Source organism: Xylocopa sonorina, chromosome 18 (genome assembly GCF_050948175.1).
Source record: "Xylocopa sonorina isolate GNS202 chromosome 18, iyXylSono1_principal, whole genome shotgun sequence".
Taxonomy (NCBI): Eukaryota; Metazoa; Arthropoda; class Insecta; order Hymenoptera; family Apidae; genus Xylocopa; species Xylocopa sonorina.
This window is the reverse complement of record NC_135210.1, coordinates 4,229,566-4,249,873: the sequence shown is the minus strand read 5'-3', so window position 1 is coordinate 4,249,873 and position 20,308 is coordinate 4,229,566. Positions and strand designations below refer to the sequence as shown.

General features: G+C 34.0%; 5 protein-coding genes across 10 annotated transcripts; 2 read left to right on the top strand and 3 right to left on the bottom strand.

The window, feature by feature from the left end:
* Positions 1–1,084: 1,084 nt before the first annotated feature.
* On the bottom strand, positions 1,085–4,937 carry LOC143431575 (uncharacterized). Of its 2 annotated transcripts, none has more exons than XM_076908410.1 (7): positions 4,600–4,937; positions 3,026–3,688; positions 2,577–2,783; positions 2,438–2,504; positions 2,211–2,372; positions 1,843–1,948; positions 1,085–1,717 (listed from the first exon to the last, which is right to left on the bottom strand). In XM_076908410.1, the coding sequence occupies exons 1-7, from the start codon at positions 4,691–4,693 to the stop codon at positions 1,625–1,627; spliced, it is 1,392 nt and encodes a 463-aa protein (XP_076764525.1). In that variant the 5' UTR covers positions 4,694–4,937; the 3' UTR covers positions 1,085–1,624. The 2 variants fall into 2 exon arrangements, with proteins under 2 accessions (XP_076764525.1, XP_076764526.1); XM_076908411.1 differs by having other exon boundaries at positions 1,843–1,930.
* Positions 4,938–5,929: 992 nt separating this feature from the next.
* Positions 5,930–9,687, bottom strand: LOC143431468 (solute carrier family 53 member 1). 4 transcript variants are annotated; one of them, XM_076908231.1, is made up of 12 exons: positions 9,468–9,687; positions 9,230–9,383; positions 8,888–9,147; positions 8,551–8,812; positions 8,308–8,483; positions 8,145–8,246; positions 7,846–8,083; positions 7,580–7,774; positions 7,337–7,506; positions 7,130–7,263; positions 6,535–6,719; positions 6,060–6,234 (listed from the first exon to the last, which is right to left on the bottom strand). In XM_076908231.1, exons 1-12 carry the CDS (start codon positions 9,534–9,536, stop codon positions 6,194–6,196), a joined length of 1,986 nt encoding a protein of 661 aa, XP_076764346.1. In that variant the 5' UTR covers positions 9,537–9,687; the 3' UTR covers positions 6,060–6,193. The 4 variants fall into 4 exon arrangements, with proteins under 4 accessions (XP_076764343.1, XP_076764346.1, XP_076764347.1 ...); XM_076908232.1 differs by having other exon boundaries at positions 6,102–6,237; positions 6,518–6,719; positions 9,468–9,686; XM_076908228.1 differs by lacking the exon at positions 6,535–6,719 and having other exon boundaries at positions 5,930–6,237; positions 9,468–9,682.
* A 147-nt stretch (positions 9,688–9,834) lies between these two features.
* LOC143431469 (ribosome assembly protein METTL17, mitochondrial) lies at positions 9,835–11,878 on the top strand. The gene is made up of 9 exons (XM_076908234.1): positions 9,835–9,898; positions 10,014–10,167; positions 10,263–10,647; positions 10,729–10,888; positions 10,959–11,102; positions 11,178–11,249; positions 11,322–11,460; positions 11,545–11,683; positions 11,757–11,878. Exons 1-9 carry the CDS (start codon positions 9,854–9,856, stop codon positions 11,845–11,847), a joined length of 1,329 nt encoding a protein of 442 aa, XP_076764349.1. The 5' UTR covers positions 9,835–9,853; the 3' UTR covers positions 11,848–11,878.
* Positions 11,879–11,970: 92 nt separating this feature from the next.
* Positions 11,971–15,567, top strand: Cyp303a1 (Probable cytochrome P450 303a1). Its single transcript, XM_076908254.1, has 10 exons — positions 11,971–12,208; positions 12,820–12,907; positions 12,979–13,230; positions 13,322–13,745; positions 13,906–14,086; positions 14,152–14,260; positions 14,339–14,519; positions 14,623–14,740; positions 14,818–14,956; positions 15,327–15,567. Exons 2-10 carry the CDS (start codon positions 12,820–12,822, stop codon positions 15,509–15,511), a joined length of 1,677 nt encoding a protein of 558 aa, XP_076764369.1. The 5' UTR covers positions 11,971–12,208; the 3' UTR covers positions 15,512–15,567.
* A 1,170-nt stretch (positions 15,568–16,737) lies between these two features.
* Mgat4a (alpha-1,3-mannosyl-glycoprotein 4-beta-N-acetylglucosaminyltransferase a) lies at positions 16,738–20,102 on the bottom strand. Of its 2 annotated transcripts, none has more exons than XM_076908335.1 (10): positions 19,534–20,102; positions 18,518–19,198; positions 18,399–18,445; positions 18,015–18,325; positions 17,814–17,944; positions 17,621–17,728; positions 17,362–17,555; positions 17,152–17,288; positions 16,970–17,085; positions 16,738–16,868 (listed from the first exon to the last, which is right to left on the bottom strand). In XM_076908335.1, exons 2-10 carry the CDS (start codon positions 19,049–19,051, stop codon positions 16,839–16,841), a joined length of 1,608 nt encoding a protein of 535 aa, XP_076764450.1. In that variant the 5' UTR covers positions 19,052–19,198; positions 19,534–20,102; the 3' UTR covers positions 16,738–16,838. The 2 variants fall into 2 exon arrangements, with proteins under 2 accessions (XP_076764450.1, XP_076764451.1); XM_076908336.1 differs by having other exon boundaries at positions 18,518–19,150.
* Positions 20,103–20,308: the final 206 nt, after the last annotated feature.

The following is a 20,308-nucleotide window of genomic DNA, read 5'->3' as shown; positions in this document are numbered from 1 at the left end:
CTAATTTCCGAATTGGTATTTGTATTTCTTTTCTTCCACACAGATCAAACGCTGACGTTCGTTTTACAAAAAATCTCTTTTACGAAAAGAGACATAGCAGTTCTTTATAAAATAAACAATTTATTTAGTAAAATAATAATACATCATCATTTATTATTAATATTTTATACACCACTTTTTTAACTAATGGAAGAACAAAAATAGTAATGATAATGATATATATCTATGTGTGTGGGCGTGCGTATATATAATATATACATATATACTCGTATATATGTATCTATCTATATATGCATTTAATTTGTTTTATTTATTTATTCACGAAACATACCGCGAAACATGAATCGTAATATTTCCATTTCACCTATGTATGCTACTGTTCACAACACGTACAATCATGCTACAAATCACTATGCAATAGTCTATTTGTACACAGATTGTCCTTTCATAGTGTCCTTCCTATAAAATTTAACGAATTCGTTTAATCGACGATGCGGTGCTATAAAGGCATTGAAAGGCTAACGATTAATTCATGCTGCTGACGTGTGTGTTTTAATTTCCCGATCTATGACCGATTATTAGACAGACGACTATTTAGGGGATCGCTACTTCGCGTCTTCTCATAGTGTTTCAAAGATATCTCGGGGGGGGGGGGGGGGGGGGGGGGTTTAAATAGTAACTCTTCGAATAGATTACATAGTCAGCGCTAATCACATGTAGTGCTTAAAGTTTGCCAAAATAAATAGTCATTTTTTTTTTCTTTATATCTCACATTGGTTACAATAATAGGCTCTTTTTATCTTAAAACTGTCTGACGATCAACAGCCTGTAAGTGTCGTAGAAAAATAAAGTACATATTACCGCCGCTTCAAGGCAGTAAATTATTTATGAGTACACGTGTAAAAGCCAATGGTAAAGGAACAGCTTGCTGGTAACAACGTGCACGTATAGAATTTTCATCTGGATATTTGGAATTATAGCGATAACGCGAAACGATAATTTATAGATAATTTTTTAAATATTTTCTTCAAGTTCAGGAAATTCATAAGCTTAAAGTTGAATATGGGGCATATGTATATCTGTGTATGTCTGATATCATCAAACATTTGAAATCATGCAGTAAGAAATTTCTTTAATAACTGAATAGCTATTGGTACGGAATGGAACGAGAAATAGTTGAAAACCTGCAATAAACAGTCAGGTATAAAGTGATATTAGATATTACGGTATCATATAATCTCCAATCTGTACTTTTTATGTTGCAAGTGTAACACCGTGTAGAAAAATAATGTCAATCATATGGCTAACCGTACTTGCTATGAAAGTACAAACTATAGCACATCATGGAGTTAAAAAAATATGTGTTCGAAGCCAACGCGATACTGTTCGTTAACGATGTAGAATGTTCATCGTTACACACGGTAAATCCCTCTCATAAAAACGGAAATACGGCCTCGCTCCCGAACCTCTAGTTAACTTTATATCTTGACTTCCTGCGTCATATAAGTATTAAAGTTGTATACATTCAATATATAGATAAATGTTTCCGATATGGTACATTAACAGTGGGCTAAGCACCAGAAAAAGGTATTCAAATAAAATATATATTTAAAATTTACTCAAACTATATATGGTCCTCTTCTTTATTAATTTGTGCTGGTGTCGCAGGTGTTGGATCGTCGTGAAACAACGGATTCTTTACTTCCATTTCACCAGTCTTAACGAGAAAACAAACAGCAGTTTTACAGTTAAAATACTTATGCAGAGGCACGCGCGATTCTGCTAAACGAATGTAAACGCAAGAAAATCTAATTAACGTATCGGTAGATGAATACAACTTACGGACGCTAGTCCCGGACATTCGTAAACGGTGTAATCCCCCTCCTCGTTCTCCTCCTCGCTCTCTGCCTCAGACACAGAACCTGGATCTCTGGTTGCAGAAACACGACTACAAAAATCATTATCCAAACGATATTCTTTAATTAGAATGAATGAATCTTTAAAACCGCGAGACACTTTTTAAAGTTTAACAGGAGCTCTCATTGGTGGTTCCTTTTACACCTATCCACGTACTTTCGAAATTCAAAATACAATCAACCCTCCTACAACGCGTTATTTTAATCGCGTATACAGAAGAGTTCGACTGTGTACCAAAAATATCGAGCGGATTAATAGCAGGTATTTCACATCTGTCATTTTACATTACTTACTTTTCCATGGCAATAATTTGTTGCTTTTGATGTTGGAAGTGGTACATCTGAGCGGACTGAGCAAGCCTTTGATCTCCAGAAGGCGATATCTCCTTGTTCGGGCCAGTCACGCCGTAAGCTGGATATTCTATGTCAGCAGCCGCTTTAGCGCCTCGTTTTAGCCTACGAAAATTAAAGGACAACGTCAGGTGAACTCGAACCATGTGATTTATCGTTTGTTGTACTACCTGCACCATGTTAAAGCGATTAATACAAGAGCAAACATCGCAGCCGCGCTGCAACCGGCAACGATAGCTGAAAAGGAAGGAGAAATTTGTTATTCAATGTGATTTCGTACAATTTCGACGAGAAATCCAAACTACTTACCAATGAAGTATATATCGTTATTCAAATCATGATTTATAGGTACAAACAATGGACCGTATTCCGTATGCCGTTCCTCTTCCGGCACCACAATAACCGACGTGTCCTTAAACTTAGACTCGACAGTCCTCGGGTTTTCTTTCACCGTGCTCTCTTGTTCCCATTTCGTATTATTTTTCTTGGGCTCTATATCCAATTTATCGTTATCACCTATTAACCACGAGGTACAGACGAAGGAATTATATCGAATTACAAAAATCATCAATTAAAAGACTATATTAACCCTTCATGAGCTACCTACGATCAATAAGTATCTCTGGATTCATTATTTCAATGTACGTCTAAAACATTTTCACAGATAATAGCAAATATAGCAACAATTTCGGTAGACGGTAATTCCTGAACTTCTCTTCTGAAAGCTCATAGCTCGTAAAGGGTTAAACTAGTCGTACCTAAGAAGAATGGTGTATCCTGATAATATCTGAGATCGTTCGGTTTCACCGCGAACGGATGTCGTTCGAGCAGATTCGAATTGTCGAATTTATACGTGAACTTCGTGTTGGTCGCGTACGGCCTTTGCATTTTATTCTCCATTCCGTTCTGATCGATCAGATTGCTGTAGCTTCCGCGGAAGTCCAGCAACGGTTCCTCCTTCATTCCCTTGTCGAAGCTCGTCTCGTCGTAAGCCATTTGCTTCAACGGCAGATTCTGATTGTACTCGTAGTCGTCGTCTTGGAAATTTGCCTCGTCCTCGTTCATCTCGCGGGAGGCATAGGGTAGCTTAATGTTCGGGTACTCCAAAGGGCTCTCGAATGGGTTCGACTCGTAAAACGGCGAATAACGCCCTTTCCCTTGCGGTAGTTCGTTAATTGGCTCGTTGTATCGCGCTTCCCGATGGTTCCATGCCTTCGGTTTCACTTTCCGTAGAATTTCGGCTAAGCTCTCTTTATCGACCAAAGCCTCGAGGAGATCCCTTTCCTTTACACGATCCAAGTCCAGGTGACGCTTTTTATGAACTTGCGCTGGTAGCAAGGAAGAAAAATGCGTCTTCTGTCCGTCGAGGTACCTGAGCAATTGCTTCAGCGCAATGCTCTCCGAGGATTCAGGAATTTTATCTGAAAGACGATCGCATTACTATCTATTCAACATACAATTTGTCTCGTTTTAACAGGCTCATTTCGTGGTACGTCTTGTTCAGAAGAACCCTCTACGTTCTCTTTATTCGAGTCTCGTTTCTATTTCTATTTGAAAAGGATGAATATACTAAATCAAACTACAGACAGAAACGACATTGGTAAATTATACAGCTTCACGTTATCGGCCTATTTCCTGATGTTATCGCAGGGACAAGGATTTCCTGTGGGTAAAAGGCACGTTGCTCGACACACGAGTACAGCGAATTGATAAGCGTATTTATCTAATTATTGTTTCGCTTAAAAGTAACGTGCTGAAAGCGTGCATCATTTCGTGTGTCGTAGCTAGTGAAAGCAAATGTTGGTTATCGAGACACTCCGCTATCCTAAATAAATTCTGAGGCAGAGTAATCGGCAGCGAGTTACTGGAACATGTTGCTTCCGTAATTAATTAAAGAGAAACGGGAAGCATCCCTTTAACAAGCCAGGTGAACTGTCCATGCGAAAACATATGCAAGTTTCAAGCGAATCTAAAACAACCTTCGTACGACGTGAAATCGAACACTGCCGTTCTTCTTCTTGAACTAAAAAAGAAGAGGGAAATATATTAGAAAACAGAGCTCGATCTAGCAAAGAATCGGAAGCAAAAACAACGTGAAAACGATCGATTCAATCGTGGCTATGACATTCACCATATCGTGCAAGGTGCTTCGATTCCTCCGGCCGGGTTTGAACATCTTTGCGAGAATCGAGGGAACCCGAGCGAAGGGATGAAGATGAGAATGAAACGAGACGTGAAATGTCGCGAACGTCGCCTCAAGACGAATGTTATACCGCAGTGTCATTACCCTCGAAAAGAGCAGTGTTTTGGAATGGACTGATGGTACGCTCACCTCGATAAAAATCGAGTTCACCGGTGGAGAAGGTGACGAGAACACAGCAGGGTAGCAGCAGCCACGTGCAGGTGCAGAGGGTCGATGTCATCATCACCGTTTCAACTGGCAGGTGTCGGCCAGGTGTGGTATCCACAGGTTTTTATCGTCGTCCCGTCCGTCGTGGTTCCATATGTAAGCACGTCATTTCATTGAGGGCAGACAGAGAGTTTGCGCGGTCAAGTTCCGTTGCAATCAATACCACCATTACCCTTTCCACTGCGATTCGCCGCCGACGAAGCTGACGCTATGCCCTTCTGCGGGTTCGTTTCTGTGTACGATGCAGCGCCTCAGTCGTTCCTCCGTTGAGCTCGACCCGATTGAAAATATTATCCTGTAGACTGATGAGTATTCAATGCGAGATAACATTTTAGTGGCAAAAGTGGTCGGAGGTAATCCATCTTGAGCTTAGCGAGCAGTTTTGTTTTTTATATATTTTTAATTTGTTACCTTTTTTTATATCTTCGTTAATCCTTTCTTCCCCCTATTAGTCGCCTCTTATGTCAAGCAGGGGATACTGTGGGTGTATTCTGATCCCCACCGCACAAGGATATTAAAAATTTGATCTATCTACATTCAGAATAACGAAAAAAGTATCAACTGACGATATTTAAAGTATAAACTTACCAAAGGAATTCATTACAACACTTTACAACTCCCTTTTTATAACATGTTCACGGATAATTGGTATATTTTGCACTACAAAAATTTCAATGCCGACTGCTCAGAGAGTATAGATGACTACTTAGCAATCGCAACTGTTTAAATAGTATTAACAAGCACATCTGAATTCGCTACGGATTAAGCGCGATCCACTTGTCATTAGTGATTTATTTACCATTTACAGAGTGTTCAAAACACTCTGACAATGAATTAAATCATTCGGATAAAGTACTCGTATATCTCATATGAAATCTAAAACCTAAAGTCGATCAAAAACGGAAGTAATAAGAAACATCAGTAATTTAATAAAAACATTAAAATACTTTATTTCAATTACAATTTACGATCAACATATTTTATATTTTGAAGAAAACTGTAATCTTTTCCTTCGTCATCGACCATGAAATGTACGTTTCACCATCTTTATAAGTTTCAACTTATTACTATAATACATACTCAACATCTGAAAACTCCTGTAAAGTCAATTCCCGTGAAATGCGCGCGGCGCAGGATTGTTTGAAACTTTTGAACATAGCTCGTGATGAGAGTACAACAATCATGATACGATCATAAATCAATCGCTGTGACGTATATTTGTACTTTAACGACTAGTAAAATGTTGCTCGCCTTACATTTACGTAGAGACATCGATTAACGTCGAACGATCCTGACTCACTGGCGACCGTTAAATGCTTTCACGCACCGAGATCGCAACTCAGAGATTCAGCTTTGGAAAATGCGCGCGACACTTTCTTGTCCGATATCTTTTGCTTCCTCTTTCGATTAATTACCCCGTCTGTGGCATCCATCATCCTCAATATTTGTGTCTGATCCGAGCAATCGGCTGGTGCGACAGAAATGTCTCTGACAGCCCTGAATTTGCCGCAATTATTTAGATGTTCGTTTTCCAAGCGGAAAAAGTTCCATATGAACCTCCTATTAGAAAGAGGCAGCGATTACTTTGGTTTCAAGACCGTTCAACAGCCTTCATAATGTGCGATTGCACTAAATCTTTAACTTAGTGATACGTGAATACTAACTCAGAAGCAGAAATCAAATCATTAGTTGACTTAACATGCCGAGCATGCGTATTAATATGCGATTTACAAACAAAAAAGAAGGAATCGATTTTTCATTGGCAAATGGATACAGATTATGATAGTGAATGATCGGGTCCAAAGATTATCAAGGATATACAGATAAAACTGGCAATTACAAGATGATAATTTCAACGATCACGAAATGCCTTCCACTCGTCACCATCGTCGTCTGTACAATCCATAAGACGTATAGCCGCTTTCTGTTCATCATATTCATTGCGTCTGTAAGGCCCTACGGAGATATCTCGAACTGCTCGAAATTTGCCTACGTTGTAGAGGTGTTCGTTTTCCAGACGGAAATAATTCCATATGTACCTTCTATCAACTGATTAGTAAGGCGAATTGACATAAAATGATATTACTTATAATAAACGTAAGTTTTAGAAACTTTGAGATACATAACTTGACCAACTGATAAAAAGTATGAGGGAATAAATAAAGCAAGGATAAAGAACGAAAACAAATAAAAATTCCCCTCTCACATTTATGATTTATTAGTTTCGTTTACTAAACATTACTTCTTCAGCAAGTCTTGCTAAATGACTAGAATGTAAAATGACTTCAAATATCATGCAAGCGTCGTCAAGCTTCACTAGAAATGATATACTACGCAATGATGTGCGATAGAAAATACTTTCTACACATCGGACGTGTAATACAAGCTGAATCGTAATTTTTAAGAATATATTCTTATCGTATTAATTACTGCTAACTTACTTCAAACTTACCTGAACACTTCCAACGGCGCAACTATAGAGACCATTAAATCTCCGTGCACGTATCCCATTTCAGTAAGAGACAACGAAAATGCCCAACCAAAACGGAGCACGAAGTCTTCGATTATTGCAAAATAGTAGTAGTACTGAAACATGTTACAAATGTAGCTGTAAACATATAAAATTATTATAATAATGTATACATATGATCAAACTTACTGGAGAGGAATAAACAATTTCCTCTCTAAGGAATTTATTTTCTCCCGCGTTACTATCAAACAATCCCCAGTCCAACTTTACGTCCCATGTATACGTGAAACAAGAACTCATAATACTTGCGGTGATCCACAAATAGAAATAAGGATTTTCGGTAGACATTACATAGTAATCTGCATAAAATTATTGGGTAAGCGAGTACTTGTATTTCCTAAGTTATGTGAAGGGTTCCAAAAAAAGACTTACTCGCATTAGTTAAATGTAAATATGAGAATACTACTACGAAGAAGCTAGTGGCGTACTTTGCTGCATTTACTAGATGCGGAAAGGCTTCTTTTGTATCTCTGTATCGTCGTAGACACTGTGCAAATCGGAACCAGGCTGGCAAACAAGCTACGAACGGTCTCATCGATAATTCGCGCATTATACAAGTCTCTGCATCTACCGAAAAATATATCAATTAAGTAATTTTTAACTTATACTATAAGTATTGGATATAAAAGATTACGAACCAGTAACGTTGGTCCACGATGAATTTTGTACATAAAAGCAAACAAAATACTGGAAATCTAAGAATACGGTATGTAAAGAATTAAGTTGATCGGCGAGCCAAAAATCAGCAAAGCCGACGTAAAAAAATGGAGCGCAAAATATTCTACCCAGTACACGAAGTGCCCAAAATCTAGCCTCATAACGTAAAGTTTTCGTTGGATTAAACAGAAACAAAGCTAACAATGTGTATAGCAACATCTGGAAAAACATTGATTATGAATATATCATTTTTTTAATACTCTTACGCACATCGACTTACAGGTTGAACAAACGGTGGTATTCCTAATTTTTCACTGTACAGAAAACCTAAAATCGATAAAGACCAAACCAATCCAAATACGCTAGCCATTTCAACAATATGCTGAAATATATTATGTGCATTAGTAATCTAATTGTCATAAACAATACTTAAAGTATACAACCTGTTCCGATAAATGATTCCGAGGATCAAGTTCGAATATTAGAACATGATTTACACCAGAAGATCTCCATCCATAGACATTGATACCCATCAAGAAGAGAAACTGTATCATAAGAAGTGGTCCACGATATAATCTGCATAAAACTCTCCAATTATTGTTATCTCTATAACGTGCACCTACCACGTGTAGAATTAAAGAAATGTTAGTACAGATTTAAAGAGCTTATAATACGAAAGAACTTACCTGAAAGTATCACTGCTATAAGGAGAACGATAAACGCTCCTGAAAACAGTCCGACTTTAAATGTAATCCATGGAGAAAGCTGTTCTCCAAGCGGTGGAACTCTTAATCGTTTCATAGCACGTTGTCTATCTCCATGCTCCAAATCTCTGGTAACTAATGCCTCTGTTTCTACAATAAGCCTGTCTATGTCCTTGTGCGTATGAAATAATGCTGTATCTACATGTTCTGCCCTCCATTTTGCTCCAATATCAATGCTTAAAAGCTATAACAATAATCTTCCTTTTACTAGACATTACAAATTTAAATCTGTACATACATGCTTAATGCTTTAACTCACTTTATCGTGCTTTTTTAATATTTTTCTAAAGCCAGTAAAATTTAGATTTTGATAGTTTTGAAGTAAAATGAGAAACAGATAGAATTCAGAGAAAGCTAATTTCAATTCTTGCAGTTTACGTGCTGAGACTGGTTTCTTGTGTAATATATTGTTACGGTAGCGGATTTTATGATTTCCTTGTCTATCTTCAGAAGCTGATAAGATTTCACTTAATTCATTATTTAGGCTTGCAAACCTACGTGTTGCTTCTGCTAACTTTTCTTTGGAAAATGATAAAAATGAATCAATTTTTAATGTAAATCATGAATGAATAAAAGAACAATCTTAAAGACTAACATTTACCTGAATAGAATGTATTTATTTTTGCTAATTCCTTGTCACAATAATGAAAGAATTTCTCGTCAAATTTATTAAAATATCGTTCCAATACGTGTGATTCTGTTATATCTGCTGCTGGTGCTTGCTCTACTGCTGCATAGAGCAATGCTTTCATTTCCTGTGTGCAATAATATTGTTACTTTGACATACATTTGTTAATGTTTTAGTTGAATTACGAATTATATAAAGTTACTCGTTTTACCTCATAATTTATGTATTGTTTTCTCCATTCTGGTGTGATATGAGCACTTAAATGTTCTGCGAATTTCATTTTTTGTATGATTTAATTAACACATCAGTTCTGGTACTCGTATTTTAACGAGTGCACTAATGTACGAACACCAGAATTAATAGTTTGTTAAGAAGAATCATAAGTTATTTTGGGAAAAACATATTCAACATACAACTGATACTCGTGTACAATTTGTTCCCGAGGTTATGAAACATTACCGCACAACACATAGCAATGTCGATATTGCATTTTGTGTTACTGCTTAGTTTATAAATATTCGTAACACAGTGTCTGATTAATTACATTAAAATTCTTCTTAATTCTACATTTTTCACAAGGAACAAAGGTTATTCATCATGTCGACGAGATTAACTTTTACGAGATGCAAACAAATTCGATGGGTATGTGGGACTTACGCTAAAGTTATTGGTTTTATGAAAATAATTGTAATGTGTTTTCTTTCATGAATTATAATTTAAAGTTAACTTTCATTAAAATTTTTTTTTATTTTACTAGTACTCGACAAGAGAAGAAATGAAAGTCGTAAATACTACAGATGAATTACTTTCAAATAAAGATATTAAACATAGACAACATCCAGGTATAATAAAGCCTAAGTTTGTAGAACAGCCTAATTGGCTTGAAAATGCAATTAGAATAACTTTACATGGTAAGAAGGCAAAATATATTTTATATCAATAATATAATATTTTATGATTATTGTATTCATACACTTTAAATATAATTATTATTATTCCTGTGTAGACAATACTATTTCATTAAATACAATATACTTAAGTGGCCAAAAATTAGCAGCATATCTATATGGTCGACATCCTCCACCAGAAAAGGAAGATATCCGTTTGAAAATGCAAGAGGTTCGATCCAGACTTCAAATAGATGATATTGAAAACATGAATAATAAAGAGTTATTTCGAATACCTGAGGCTAAATTCCTTCTTAAGAATCTTGTATATAATTGGGCACCAATTCAATATGATAAATACACAAGCTTAGCATACTTAGTCAATAGAAGTATACCGGAATATTCAGTTTTATATAAAATATTCAATGAAATTGTTGATAGAGATAAAGATTTTATACCAAAAACATTATTCGATTATGGTTCTGGTACTGGTACAGTTATGTGGTAAGACAAAAATAAACTACTAATTGATTTTAAAAAAAAAGCATGGAAGCATTAAGCAACATGAATTTAATCTTATTTCAGGGCAGCATCTCAATTCTGGGTTGATTCTATCAAGGAATATTTCTGTGTTGATATTTCTGCAGACATAAATAAACTATCTGAATTTCTCATAAAAGAAGCCAAACCACAAATTAATTCAAGATATATTTTTTATCGACAATTTTTTCCTGCATCTCCGATGGTAAGAATATAAATCTTATATTGCGTACAAATATCTAAACTAGAATTTAAGCATGTTATTTGTATTATAGCCAACTTATGATATTGTAGTGAGCGCTTATTCACTATTAGAATTACCAGATCAAAATTCTCGTTTTAAAACAATCTTGAAATTATGGCTTAAAACAGAGCGGTATCTCATTATTGTAGAACAGGGAACAAGAGTCGGATTTACAGTAAGCTATAACCAATTCAAAGTTGATTTAATGACTATGATTAATATCTTCAACTGGTTCATTTATTTTAAATAGGTAATCAACGAAGCTCGAGACTTCATACTTAATTACCAAAAAAAAACACACAATGTACATGTGTTTTCCCCTGTAAGTATGGTACTTGCATAATTATTATAGCTACTTTGCAGCAGGCATTAATCCATTGTATAATGATTTCAGTGTCCACATGATTTACAATGTCCCAGGTATGTAACAGATGAAACTCCTTGCAATTTTGAAGTCTCTTATCAAACATTACCTATTGGTGAAAAATCGAAATATAAGCAGGAGCGTTATTCGTACATAGTATTTAAAAAAGGTACACGACGAAAATACCTTTATTCGTTCATTTAAAAAATCCATATCAGTAAATAACTTTTTATTATCATTTATAATACTATAGATAAACGTTTAGAAAATGATTGCAAATGGCCACGAATTGTCAGACCAGTATTAAAACGTTCTAAACATGTTATATGTCGCATGTGTACAGCTTCTGGAGAATTGAAAGAACATGTTTTTACTACATGGAAAAACGGAAAGTTTGTACACGTTTTAAATTTATGAAATTACTTCATAAAGAATGCTTCATTTATATTAACGCAATATTTTCAGAAATACATATCGTTGTGCAAGATGTAGCAAGTGGGGTGATCGTTTACCCTTTGAAACAGTGGATATAGAGGAAATGGAAGAACCTAAGTGAATAAAATATTATCTTGACGATTTAAACGACAAATATTGCATGTTTAACTTTAGCGTTTATAAAAAATATAGCTTCAATATTCCAATTTTACTTGAATAAGAACGAATATAAATACATTAATATAATTGTACATGAAATTTTCTTAGCATTACATACATACATTATTTCCACAAAACACACTAATGATAACTAAACTGCGCCTAAATTCGATTTAATCTTGAAACTGTTATTCAACAACTTTTACCTGTGCAAAATAAAAGATCGACGGAGTCGAAGAGGGGTATTTATAAAAGCCGTTTCAAGACTGGTCCACGACCAGTTTTCTTTATACACTAGAGGAGTGAATTTCTCCACGTGCAAGGTAAGATCCATTCAAAGATTTGAGTAAGATATCCGGAAGTACTTGTAACTATCAACTCGGCATACCATGAATTCCATTTGCAATTGAAAGTTGTATCTTTTCTAGTAACTTGTGCTGTAAAGTTTCCCTTAATTGGAAAACAAACTTTCTACATTAATTATTAATAAAATCGATGCACAAATTAAACTAATACATCTCATTTCTACACTGTATCTTCTTCTTTTTTGAAAGTATCAAAGAAGAAGATATAGCAAGCTCCAAACAAGAATGAAAACAATAAAATGTGCATTAGTTACATAAGAAATTACGGAGTAATAAAAATGAGTGCATGTCTCGTTACTTCCGCACCGAACTTTCTCTCGTGAGTTCGCATGTTTCACTTTCATTTACGAATATACGACGCGAACCTACGTCCTAAATTACTTAAAATCATATATTTAAATAACGGTTCTACTTTCATAAAAAGTATCCGTTCTTCTTCCTATTTTTCTTCATAAATGATTTCATTTAAATCTAGCAAATAAATTGTTATATATTTTATTTTAAATATTATATATGCTTAATATAGCAATAATTTCGTATTTTATAAAACTTTTTCACTCTGTTTGCAGATGTTCTCTACGATAGTGCTATGTATAATAGTACTACTGCTGCTGTTGCTTTATCTAGAACCGCGGAAGCCAAAAGGATATCCTCCAGGTCCCACATATCTTTTCTATTGTATTAATCTAATTGTAATTTCCAGTTTCAAATATCTATAAAATTTTCAGGTCCAAAGTGGTGGCCAATTTTGGGTTGTGCTATCGAAATGGCTCGTCTGCGCCAGGAGGCTGGTTCCTTGACGCAAACTTGTTCTATCTTGTGTAAAAAATATGGTCCGATATTTGGTTTGAAAATTGGCATGGATCGTATCGTAGTTTTAAATGATTACGACAGTGTCCATGCGATGCTTACCAACGAAGACTGCGATGGAAGACCGATCGGTCCATTCTACAAGGCAAGAACTTTCGGCTCCAGGAAAGGTAACATTCATTATCTCTCTCAGTATAAAATTCTTTCTTAAATAACTAAATAGATAACTAAATAAATAAAACTATACGTTCTAAATTCAAGGTCTAATCGTCGTGGACGGAACATTGTGGATCGAGCAAAGAAGATTTGTATTGAAGCATCTTCGTGAATTTGGTTTCGGTCGGACGAGTATGATCGCGATAATACAAGAGGAGGCTCAGTCGCTAGTCGAACACTTCAAAAAGTTGATTAACAATGAATACCATAATCGTATCAATGTATCCAAAATTCGTTACGAAAATAATAGTCAAGGGGAAGGACAAATATATAAGTTAATTAAGAAAAACAAAGAAAATGAATCAGGGTCAATGGACAGGTATACAACTGGTGGAAAACAATTAAAAGTTTCAGATTTGTACGCAAATGCTGACAAATATGTGGAAGTGAAAAATATGGTTATCCCAATGCACGATGCATTTGGAGTTGCTGTGCTCAACACTCTGTGGCGAATGATGGCTGGTAAAAGGTTGTTTAATCTCTCTAATTTAATTTTACGATTAAAATACTCACATGACAAATAACTTCTCTGCTTGTATAATACATTTTGTATGCTGTCCAAATTTATTAAGGGATAACTGTAACTTATAAATAATTTATTGGTGAAATGATACATTTTTATTATACAGATTTAATCTTGACGATAGAGATCTAACTTACCTTCAATGGATTTTGACAAAACTTATGAAGGAGATTGACATGATAGGCGCACCCTTTGGTCACTTTCCAATATTACGATTCATCGCACCAGAAATGTCTGGATACAAACCATTCGTGGAAACTCATCAACAGCTTTGGAAATTTCTAAGGGTAAATCAAGTATAATTTGTATGATAAATATTAATTATAGAAGAAGTTAAATAATATTGTTGCAGGATGAACTGGATAATCATAAAAATACTTTTGTACTGGATTCTCCCAGAGATTTAATGGACGTGTATCTAACCGTTCTAAACTCAAAGAACTACAGCAACAGTTTCTCAGGTCTATAAACAATTATAAATAGCCACAGTGGATATAATTTATTTGTATCAGTTCTAACTATATCAAGCTATGTTTCAGAGTCTCAATTGTTTGCCATTTGCGTGGATTTATTCATAGCAGGGTCAGAAACTACGTCCAAAGCTCTTGGCTTTTGCTTTTTATATTTAGTACTTTATCCGAATGTCCAAAAGAAAGCACACGAAGAAATTGACAGAGTAGTTGGACGCAATAGATTACCAACTTCAGAAGATAGAGCAAGGTGGCATAAAGACTGAAAAATTTGATTTTATAGCTATATTTGTAGAACTTTTAATATAATTTATTAAAAATGAGTTTAATTAATAGTATTTAATTTATTTTAGAATGCCATATATGAACGCTATTGTATTAGAGTCGATAAGAATGTTCATGGGACGGACACTAAACGTACCACATAGAGCGCTAAGGGATACAACAATATTGGGTTATAAAATACCAAAAGTAAGTATTTTGTTCAATGAGATATGACATAAGATAATCGAACTTGGGAAAGAATAATTTAATTACTGGTATTTTAGAATACGATGCTCATTGTGAACTTCAATAGAATAGTAATGGATGAATCATGGGATAATCCCGAAGATTTCCGGCCGGAAAGATTTATCGATGAAAGTGGTAACATTGTTACACCACACAAATATATCCCATTCAGTATCGGTACACACATTACAATAAACAGTAATCTATATTCTGCGGATGCTTATACTTGAAATATTATGGATTCACATCTTCAGAAATGCAATTAACACCTTAGTTCGCACTGTCGTATCAGAGACGCGGCACGTCGACTGAGCCAAGTGTAAATAAATTGTATCAGAGGCGTAATAGGTCGGTCACACTAAATGTAAACAGAAAGTGAATGCCTCGATACGTCACCGACAGTTTACAGTCACTTATGACCCGCGGCATTGAAACATAAGTTACTATACCTTTACATTTCTTCTAAATGTATGAACATCCGCAGTTTAGAAATCCATTTATTTTTACAATACTCACGTCTGTAGTCGATGCTATTGTTGTACCACAGGAAGACATCGTTGCATGGGAGAAAACTTAGCCAAATCCAACATATTTATCATAACTACGGCCCTGCTACAAGCATTTACATTTTCTCCAGTACCTGGTGAGAAGAAACCATCGTCGCAAGATTTTATAGATGGCGTCACTGCTGGTCCCAAACCATTCAGGGCGATGGTCTCCTTGAGAACATAATTAAGTACTTTCACATTAAATAAGATCACAATCAAACAGTGGCGGCTTGTAGCTAAAACTAACTTTGATTAAAATAGTTCTAATTATAAAATAGCCTAGATACTTTAATAATAAGGGTAAATAGTGTACAGTATTTGTAGTCGTTCTATATAAGGTATTATATTGTATTTTAATGTTCAAAAAAATATATTTTATTTTATATGAAAATACATGTGCATATATATTTATACGTATGTATGTATGTATATATGTATAAGAACCTATATATGTAATAAATAATACGATATATGAGAGCAATACAAATTTCATATCACCGTTTGCTTTTCAAAATATTTATAACCAATGTTTAAGAGAATCTAGGCTTTGATATATTACATATTTAGTAATATGTTACAGAAAATATATAAATTGCACATAATTACACATATTACAAATGTATGCCTGTTCCATACTGTTTTTTCCTCTTTTACGAAAAAGATAAATCATCCACTTACGTTTCATTGGCCTTGTATCTCTTAAAATAGTCTGGCACTTATTTTTATCGCGACGTTAAGTATAGAAGATTTTTATTCACATTGTTAATCTTGTGCTTGTTCGAGATTAAAGATTCGTACAAAGCTATTTTCGCTAAATTACAAGAAATATATAAAATTATAAACGATACTTCGATTTTTAACACCTTCCGCGCTGATTTTATATGAAATTTTACGTCTATATCTTGTGGGTCATCGGTAGTCGGACGTCAAAGAAAAATTGTGAAGGGAAATACGAAAGCAAATATTACATCTCCAATTCAAAGATTTTGGTTTTCGTTATAATCGAAATATCGAATAATTCGAACGAAAGTTTCAATCTAGTAGTGATATTAGAGATTTATGCGGCACGGAATGTGTTAACAAATGAGATAAACATATATTGACTACGCAGGTACTGTATCGATTAAAGAATTGGTAAAAGTATTCAAAAATTTCGTAAGTTGCTCCAAAACTGACCTTGAGTTTGATCTTAGGAAAGAAATGAAATTTTCTGCTAATGGAGGACTGAATTTGTATCGTTCCATTACTGGCGATGCAGTAATGGTGATTTGCTCTAGCCATGAAATACACTTTGATAAACTCACCATATATGTCGAAGTCTGATCTGCTACAATAATACGTAAATAACTTTTTAAGGTGGACGGTGGTAAAAGAACATTATTAATTTATAGCCTAGCGAGACATAATGAAATAAAAAAATAAAACTAAAAAATAATTTAATAATTAACTTATTATATGCATTATCCCTGTAAACGGTGCCGAAAAAATTTCCGAAATAATTTTTCCGGGGGTCAACTAGGATGATCTTCGACTATATGAATCTGTTAAACATAAAAAATGAAAAATAAATTTGTATGTATCTTATCTACAATCTGGAATATTCTTTGAAAAGAGAGAGGAAGCTTTAATGGACAGATGTTACCTCGGACAAAATCGCCCAATTTTCACTTTCACTGTGTACAGTCAGACGAAGTATTAATACTTTCCCTAATTTCGGATCTACTGTTCCCTGAGCAATCCCAAGTGCATCAAATTTTCCTAATTATAACATAAAATTTTAATTATTTTTTATCAATTACGTAAGAAGATAACCTTAAGTAATACCTATAATAAGATAGCCGTCTTCGGTAATATCGTTACTATTTCTATTCAAGTTCACTGACATCTCTGTAAAGACTTCCACTGTTGTATTGTAAAATCTATCAGATGGATGTTCGGGATTTCCACTTCTAAATAAGTACCTACGTTACAAGAACTAAATATAGTAACGTAATTACTAATTACTAGTGAATGCTAAACATACTGAAAAAATACCTTTTTATAAAAATAGGATGAGAAAATTTGAATTTTAAATGATCGCCTGGTTGTGGCAAAAGACCCCAAAAGAATGATTCACCCTTGTAGGCCTTTTGTAATGTATATTGTTTATAGGGTTTAATTTGTGTTTCTACCGTTGCTTCCGGATTCTCATGTGCGTAATATAATGTTATCTTTCCAAATTGTTTATCCTAAACATAATATTAAAGTATATTCACAATTAAAGATATAATAATCTCCTTTTTTTAAAATATACCTTCAGTTTTTGTACTTTTCCTTTTAAAGATGAATGTGTCCCTATATGTTGAAAAAGTGAGGGTTTGTAGTGAACCCATAGTTCTGCTTTAGCCATTTTACAATGTTTCTGAAACATACAAAATGTTAATTTATTTACATAAAACATATGTAATATTATTTTATTTCTGAAATACTTTTAAGTAAATACTCACGCTATCTTTGTCAAGACTACAAACTTTTGTTGAAACCAAGTGATCTAATAGCCAATCGACTGGTTTATCATTATGAAACATTAAAAAAAATTGAATCAACCATGGCAGTTCTGCACATTTAAATAACTTTCCTAAAAAAACAATGATTAATGTAAAATAATATCAAAGACATATTTAATGATTAGTTTGTCAATGACATACCAATAAACCCTAACTGACAAAAGTCCAAAACGAACCAATTCTCTTTAGTTGCAATCTTCTGTAGAGCAAAAGATTTCATTGTAGTTATAAAATTTTTTTTAGCTAAAATATCGTCTTCTAATTGTACATAGAACGTTCCTTTTGTCTGAGCATACGACATAAGAAACGCAAAATCTAAATTTTGTTTCGATCTCCAAACTACTCTTTGGTGGTCATCTCCTAAAGTATTACGTAGTTTAGATAAATCTGGATAGTAGGATGCAGATGGAGATATTACATCAATTACACCAGACTCAAATTCTGTGGGAAACCTGAAATAAATTGGACATATTAAAATATTAATAAAATAATGTTTGGTATATTATTATTTTTTAAATAACTCACTGAACTTCAATTTGTTTTGCAACATATGTAACATAATCCAAATCTGTCTGTAAAAGTGGTAACAATAATCAGAATGTAAGATTGTATAGAAATTTTAATACTATACCGCAGACACTCACTTCAGCAATTAACACAATAATTAAAGTGTCTGCTGTTTCCACAGGACTCATGCGATCTAGTAAGTTCTTCAGCGTAGCCATTAAGTAGCTCTGTACTTCTCTTTTAACTGTCGGTACACCTAATACCATACTAACTCCAGTACGGCCTTTACTCTGAACAAATGCTGGATGTAGACTATTAGGATCGTTCAAGAAATGAGGAAGAAAGTTATATATAGATGGTAATTTTATATTGGTCACATTGGATGTAGCATTGCTAAGTAGAAACTGAAGATCTGGCAAAATGTGATTGTTCTCTATTAATTGCAGTAATTGATGTGACAACAGATTTATCTCTTCTTGACTTGTAACATATTTAGCATGTAAGTGTTCCAATTTAGCTTGTAATTCTGCGATGCTATTCTGCAAGACTGTTTCTTCGTGCAACTCTGACGGTGGTAAAAGGTTTAAAATGGCGCATGGTACTAATACTATTGAGAGTATGATCAAACATCGTCTTCTTATGGGTGTCAGTGCTACAAAATGAGGCGTCATCTTCCTTACACTAAATTCTACATGATTACAGTCATAATCTTGATGGAATAAAAATAAATTTTCAATGATATCACATTATAACTTCGCAGCATGGGAAACCTAAAATATATTGACATGCATGAATGTTATAATTGAACAATGTAAAAGCTGAAACAAATAAATGATAATATTAATGAAAACTTGTAAAAAGTTAAATGATGTTACAAAAATAATTGAATGATAATAAATAATAATAAACATAGGCACTTGTATTATGTATTGACTTATACTTTTAATAAGTTTAAGTATTGTAAATATACATATACATACATATACATATATATATATATATATATATATTTTTTTTTTTTTTTTTTAAGAGCCCAAGAAAGTGAAATAAAAAAATATCGTATGTATCAAAGAGGGAGGATTTTAGAGAGTCATGACAGAAACAAAACTATACATCTACTATACTGTTCAGTATTTTGTTTTCTCATATTTACCATGAAATGTCATATATTCTTCGATCCTTGGAACAATGACAAAGCAAAACTTGCAAGGCGTATTAGGTTTAACAAATAACATTATCGATTATAATGCATACATTTTAGGTCGGTGGTTTCGTTCAATAAAAACTAGCATTGTTATTCTTACTAGTTAATAATATCATATCATCGACTGTCTGTAAAACCAAGTATCTCTAATGTATTCTTTTATTAAATAGGCTTGACTGTTTAGCTCTATAAAGTGGGAATAATCTCGGAAAGTATAACTTCCTTACTCGAAATTGTTCAGAGACGGAAAGTTTCGATTGAACGTTTCAATTCGATTCGTTCTGGTTCATTTTACTACTAACGCGTCACGCGATTTTTTCGTCCTCCTTCTGACGTACATATATAGATTCTGTTATGTATTTTTATATCAAGAGAGAGAAATTATTGCCGTCTATTATTACATTCGTTTAAATACGTATCATGGCATAACCTATTTCACTATTAAATTAAAGAGTAACAGTATTGCGAGTGGCGATGTTTCTAACGTTCTAACGAGATTGCGAAACTAATTAATGGATTAAAATGGAATGTTCATTCATAACATACTCTTTAAATTAATCAGAAGTGAAACTATTCGCAGATTATAGGAGAAAGTAGCTAGAAGTACATTGCGTTGCGTTTATAATTGAAAGAATTAAAATTACGTTTAAAATTAGTTGTTTTTATACAAAATATATACAGAGGGATCCACACGAAATGCAACTAGCGTGCTCACACAAATTAG

What these genes read in the sequence shown, in the direction of transcription:
- LOC143431575 (XM_076908410.1), bottom strand. Translation starts at nt 4,693, where the DNA reads ATGATGACATCGACCCTCTGCACCTGCACGTGGCTGCTGCTACCCTGC. An exon ending in TAACGATATATACTTCATTG is followed by an intron (nt 2,505 to 2,576) that starts GTAAGTAGTTTG and finishes CTTCCTTTTCAG; the next exon opens with CTATCGTTGCCGGTTGCAGC. An exon ending in CAAATTATTGCCATGGAAAA is followed by an intron (nt 1,949 to 2,210) that starts GTAAGTAATGTA and finishes TGATTTTTGTAG; the next exon opens with TCGTGTTTCTGCAACCAGAG.
- Mgat4a (XM_076908335.1), bottom strand. Translation starts at nt 19,051, where the DNA reads ATGACGCCTCATTTTGTAGCACTGACACCCATAAGAAGACGATGTTTG. An exon ending in GCAAAACAAATTGAAGTTCA is followed by an intron (nt 18,326 to 18,398) that starts GTGAGTTATTTA and finishes AATTTATTTCAG; the next exon opens with GTTTCCCACAGAATTTGAGT. An exon ending in AGACGGCTATCTTATTATAG is followed by an intron (nt 17,086 to 17,151) that starts GTATTACTTAAG and finishes TGTTATAATTAG; the next exon opens with GAAAATTTGATGCACTTGGG.
- LOC143431469 (XM_076908234.1), top strand. Translation starts at nt 9,854, where the DNA reads ATGTCGACGAGATTAACTTTTACGAGATGCAAACAAATTCGATGG. An exon ending in GGTACTGGTACAGTTATGTG is followed by an intron (nt 10,648 to 10,728) that starts GTAAGACAAAAA and finishes ATCTTATTTCAG; the next exon opens with GGCAGCATCTCAATTCTGGG. An exon ending in TTTTTCCTGCATCTCCGATG is followed by an intron (nt 10,889 to 10,958) that starts GTAAGAATATAA and finishes TTTGTATTATAG; the next exon opens with CCAACTTATGATATTGTAGT.
- Cyp303a1 (XM_076908254.1), top strand. Translation starts at nt 12,820, where the DNA reads ATGTTCTCTACGATAGTGCTATGTATAATAGTACTACTGCTGCTGTTG. An exon ending in AACTTTCGGCTCCAGGAAAG is followed by an intron (nt 13,231 to 13,321) that starts GTAACATTCATT and finishes TCTAAATTCAAG; the next exon opens with GTCTAATCGTCGTGGACGGA. An exon ending in AGCTTTGGAAATTTCTAAGG is followed by an intron (nt 14,087 to 14,151) that starts GTAAATCAAGTA and finishes ATATTGTTGCAG; the next exon opens with GATGAACTGGATAATCATAA.
- LOC143431468 (XM_076908228.1), bottom strand. Translation starts at nt 9,536, where the DNA reads ATGAAATTCGCAGAACATTTAAGTGCTCATATCACACCAGAATGGAGA. An exon ending in TATAGCAGTGATACTTTCAG is followed by an intron (nt 8,484 to 8,550) that starts GTAAGTTCTTTC and finishes TACACGTGGTAG; the next exon opens with GTGCACGTTATAGAGATAAC. An exon ending in AAATTGTTTATTCCTCTCCA is followed by an intron (nt 7,264 to 7,336) that starts GTAAGTTTGATC and finishes AACATGTTTCAG; the next exon opens with TACTACTACTATTTTGCAAT.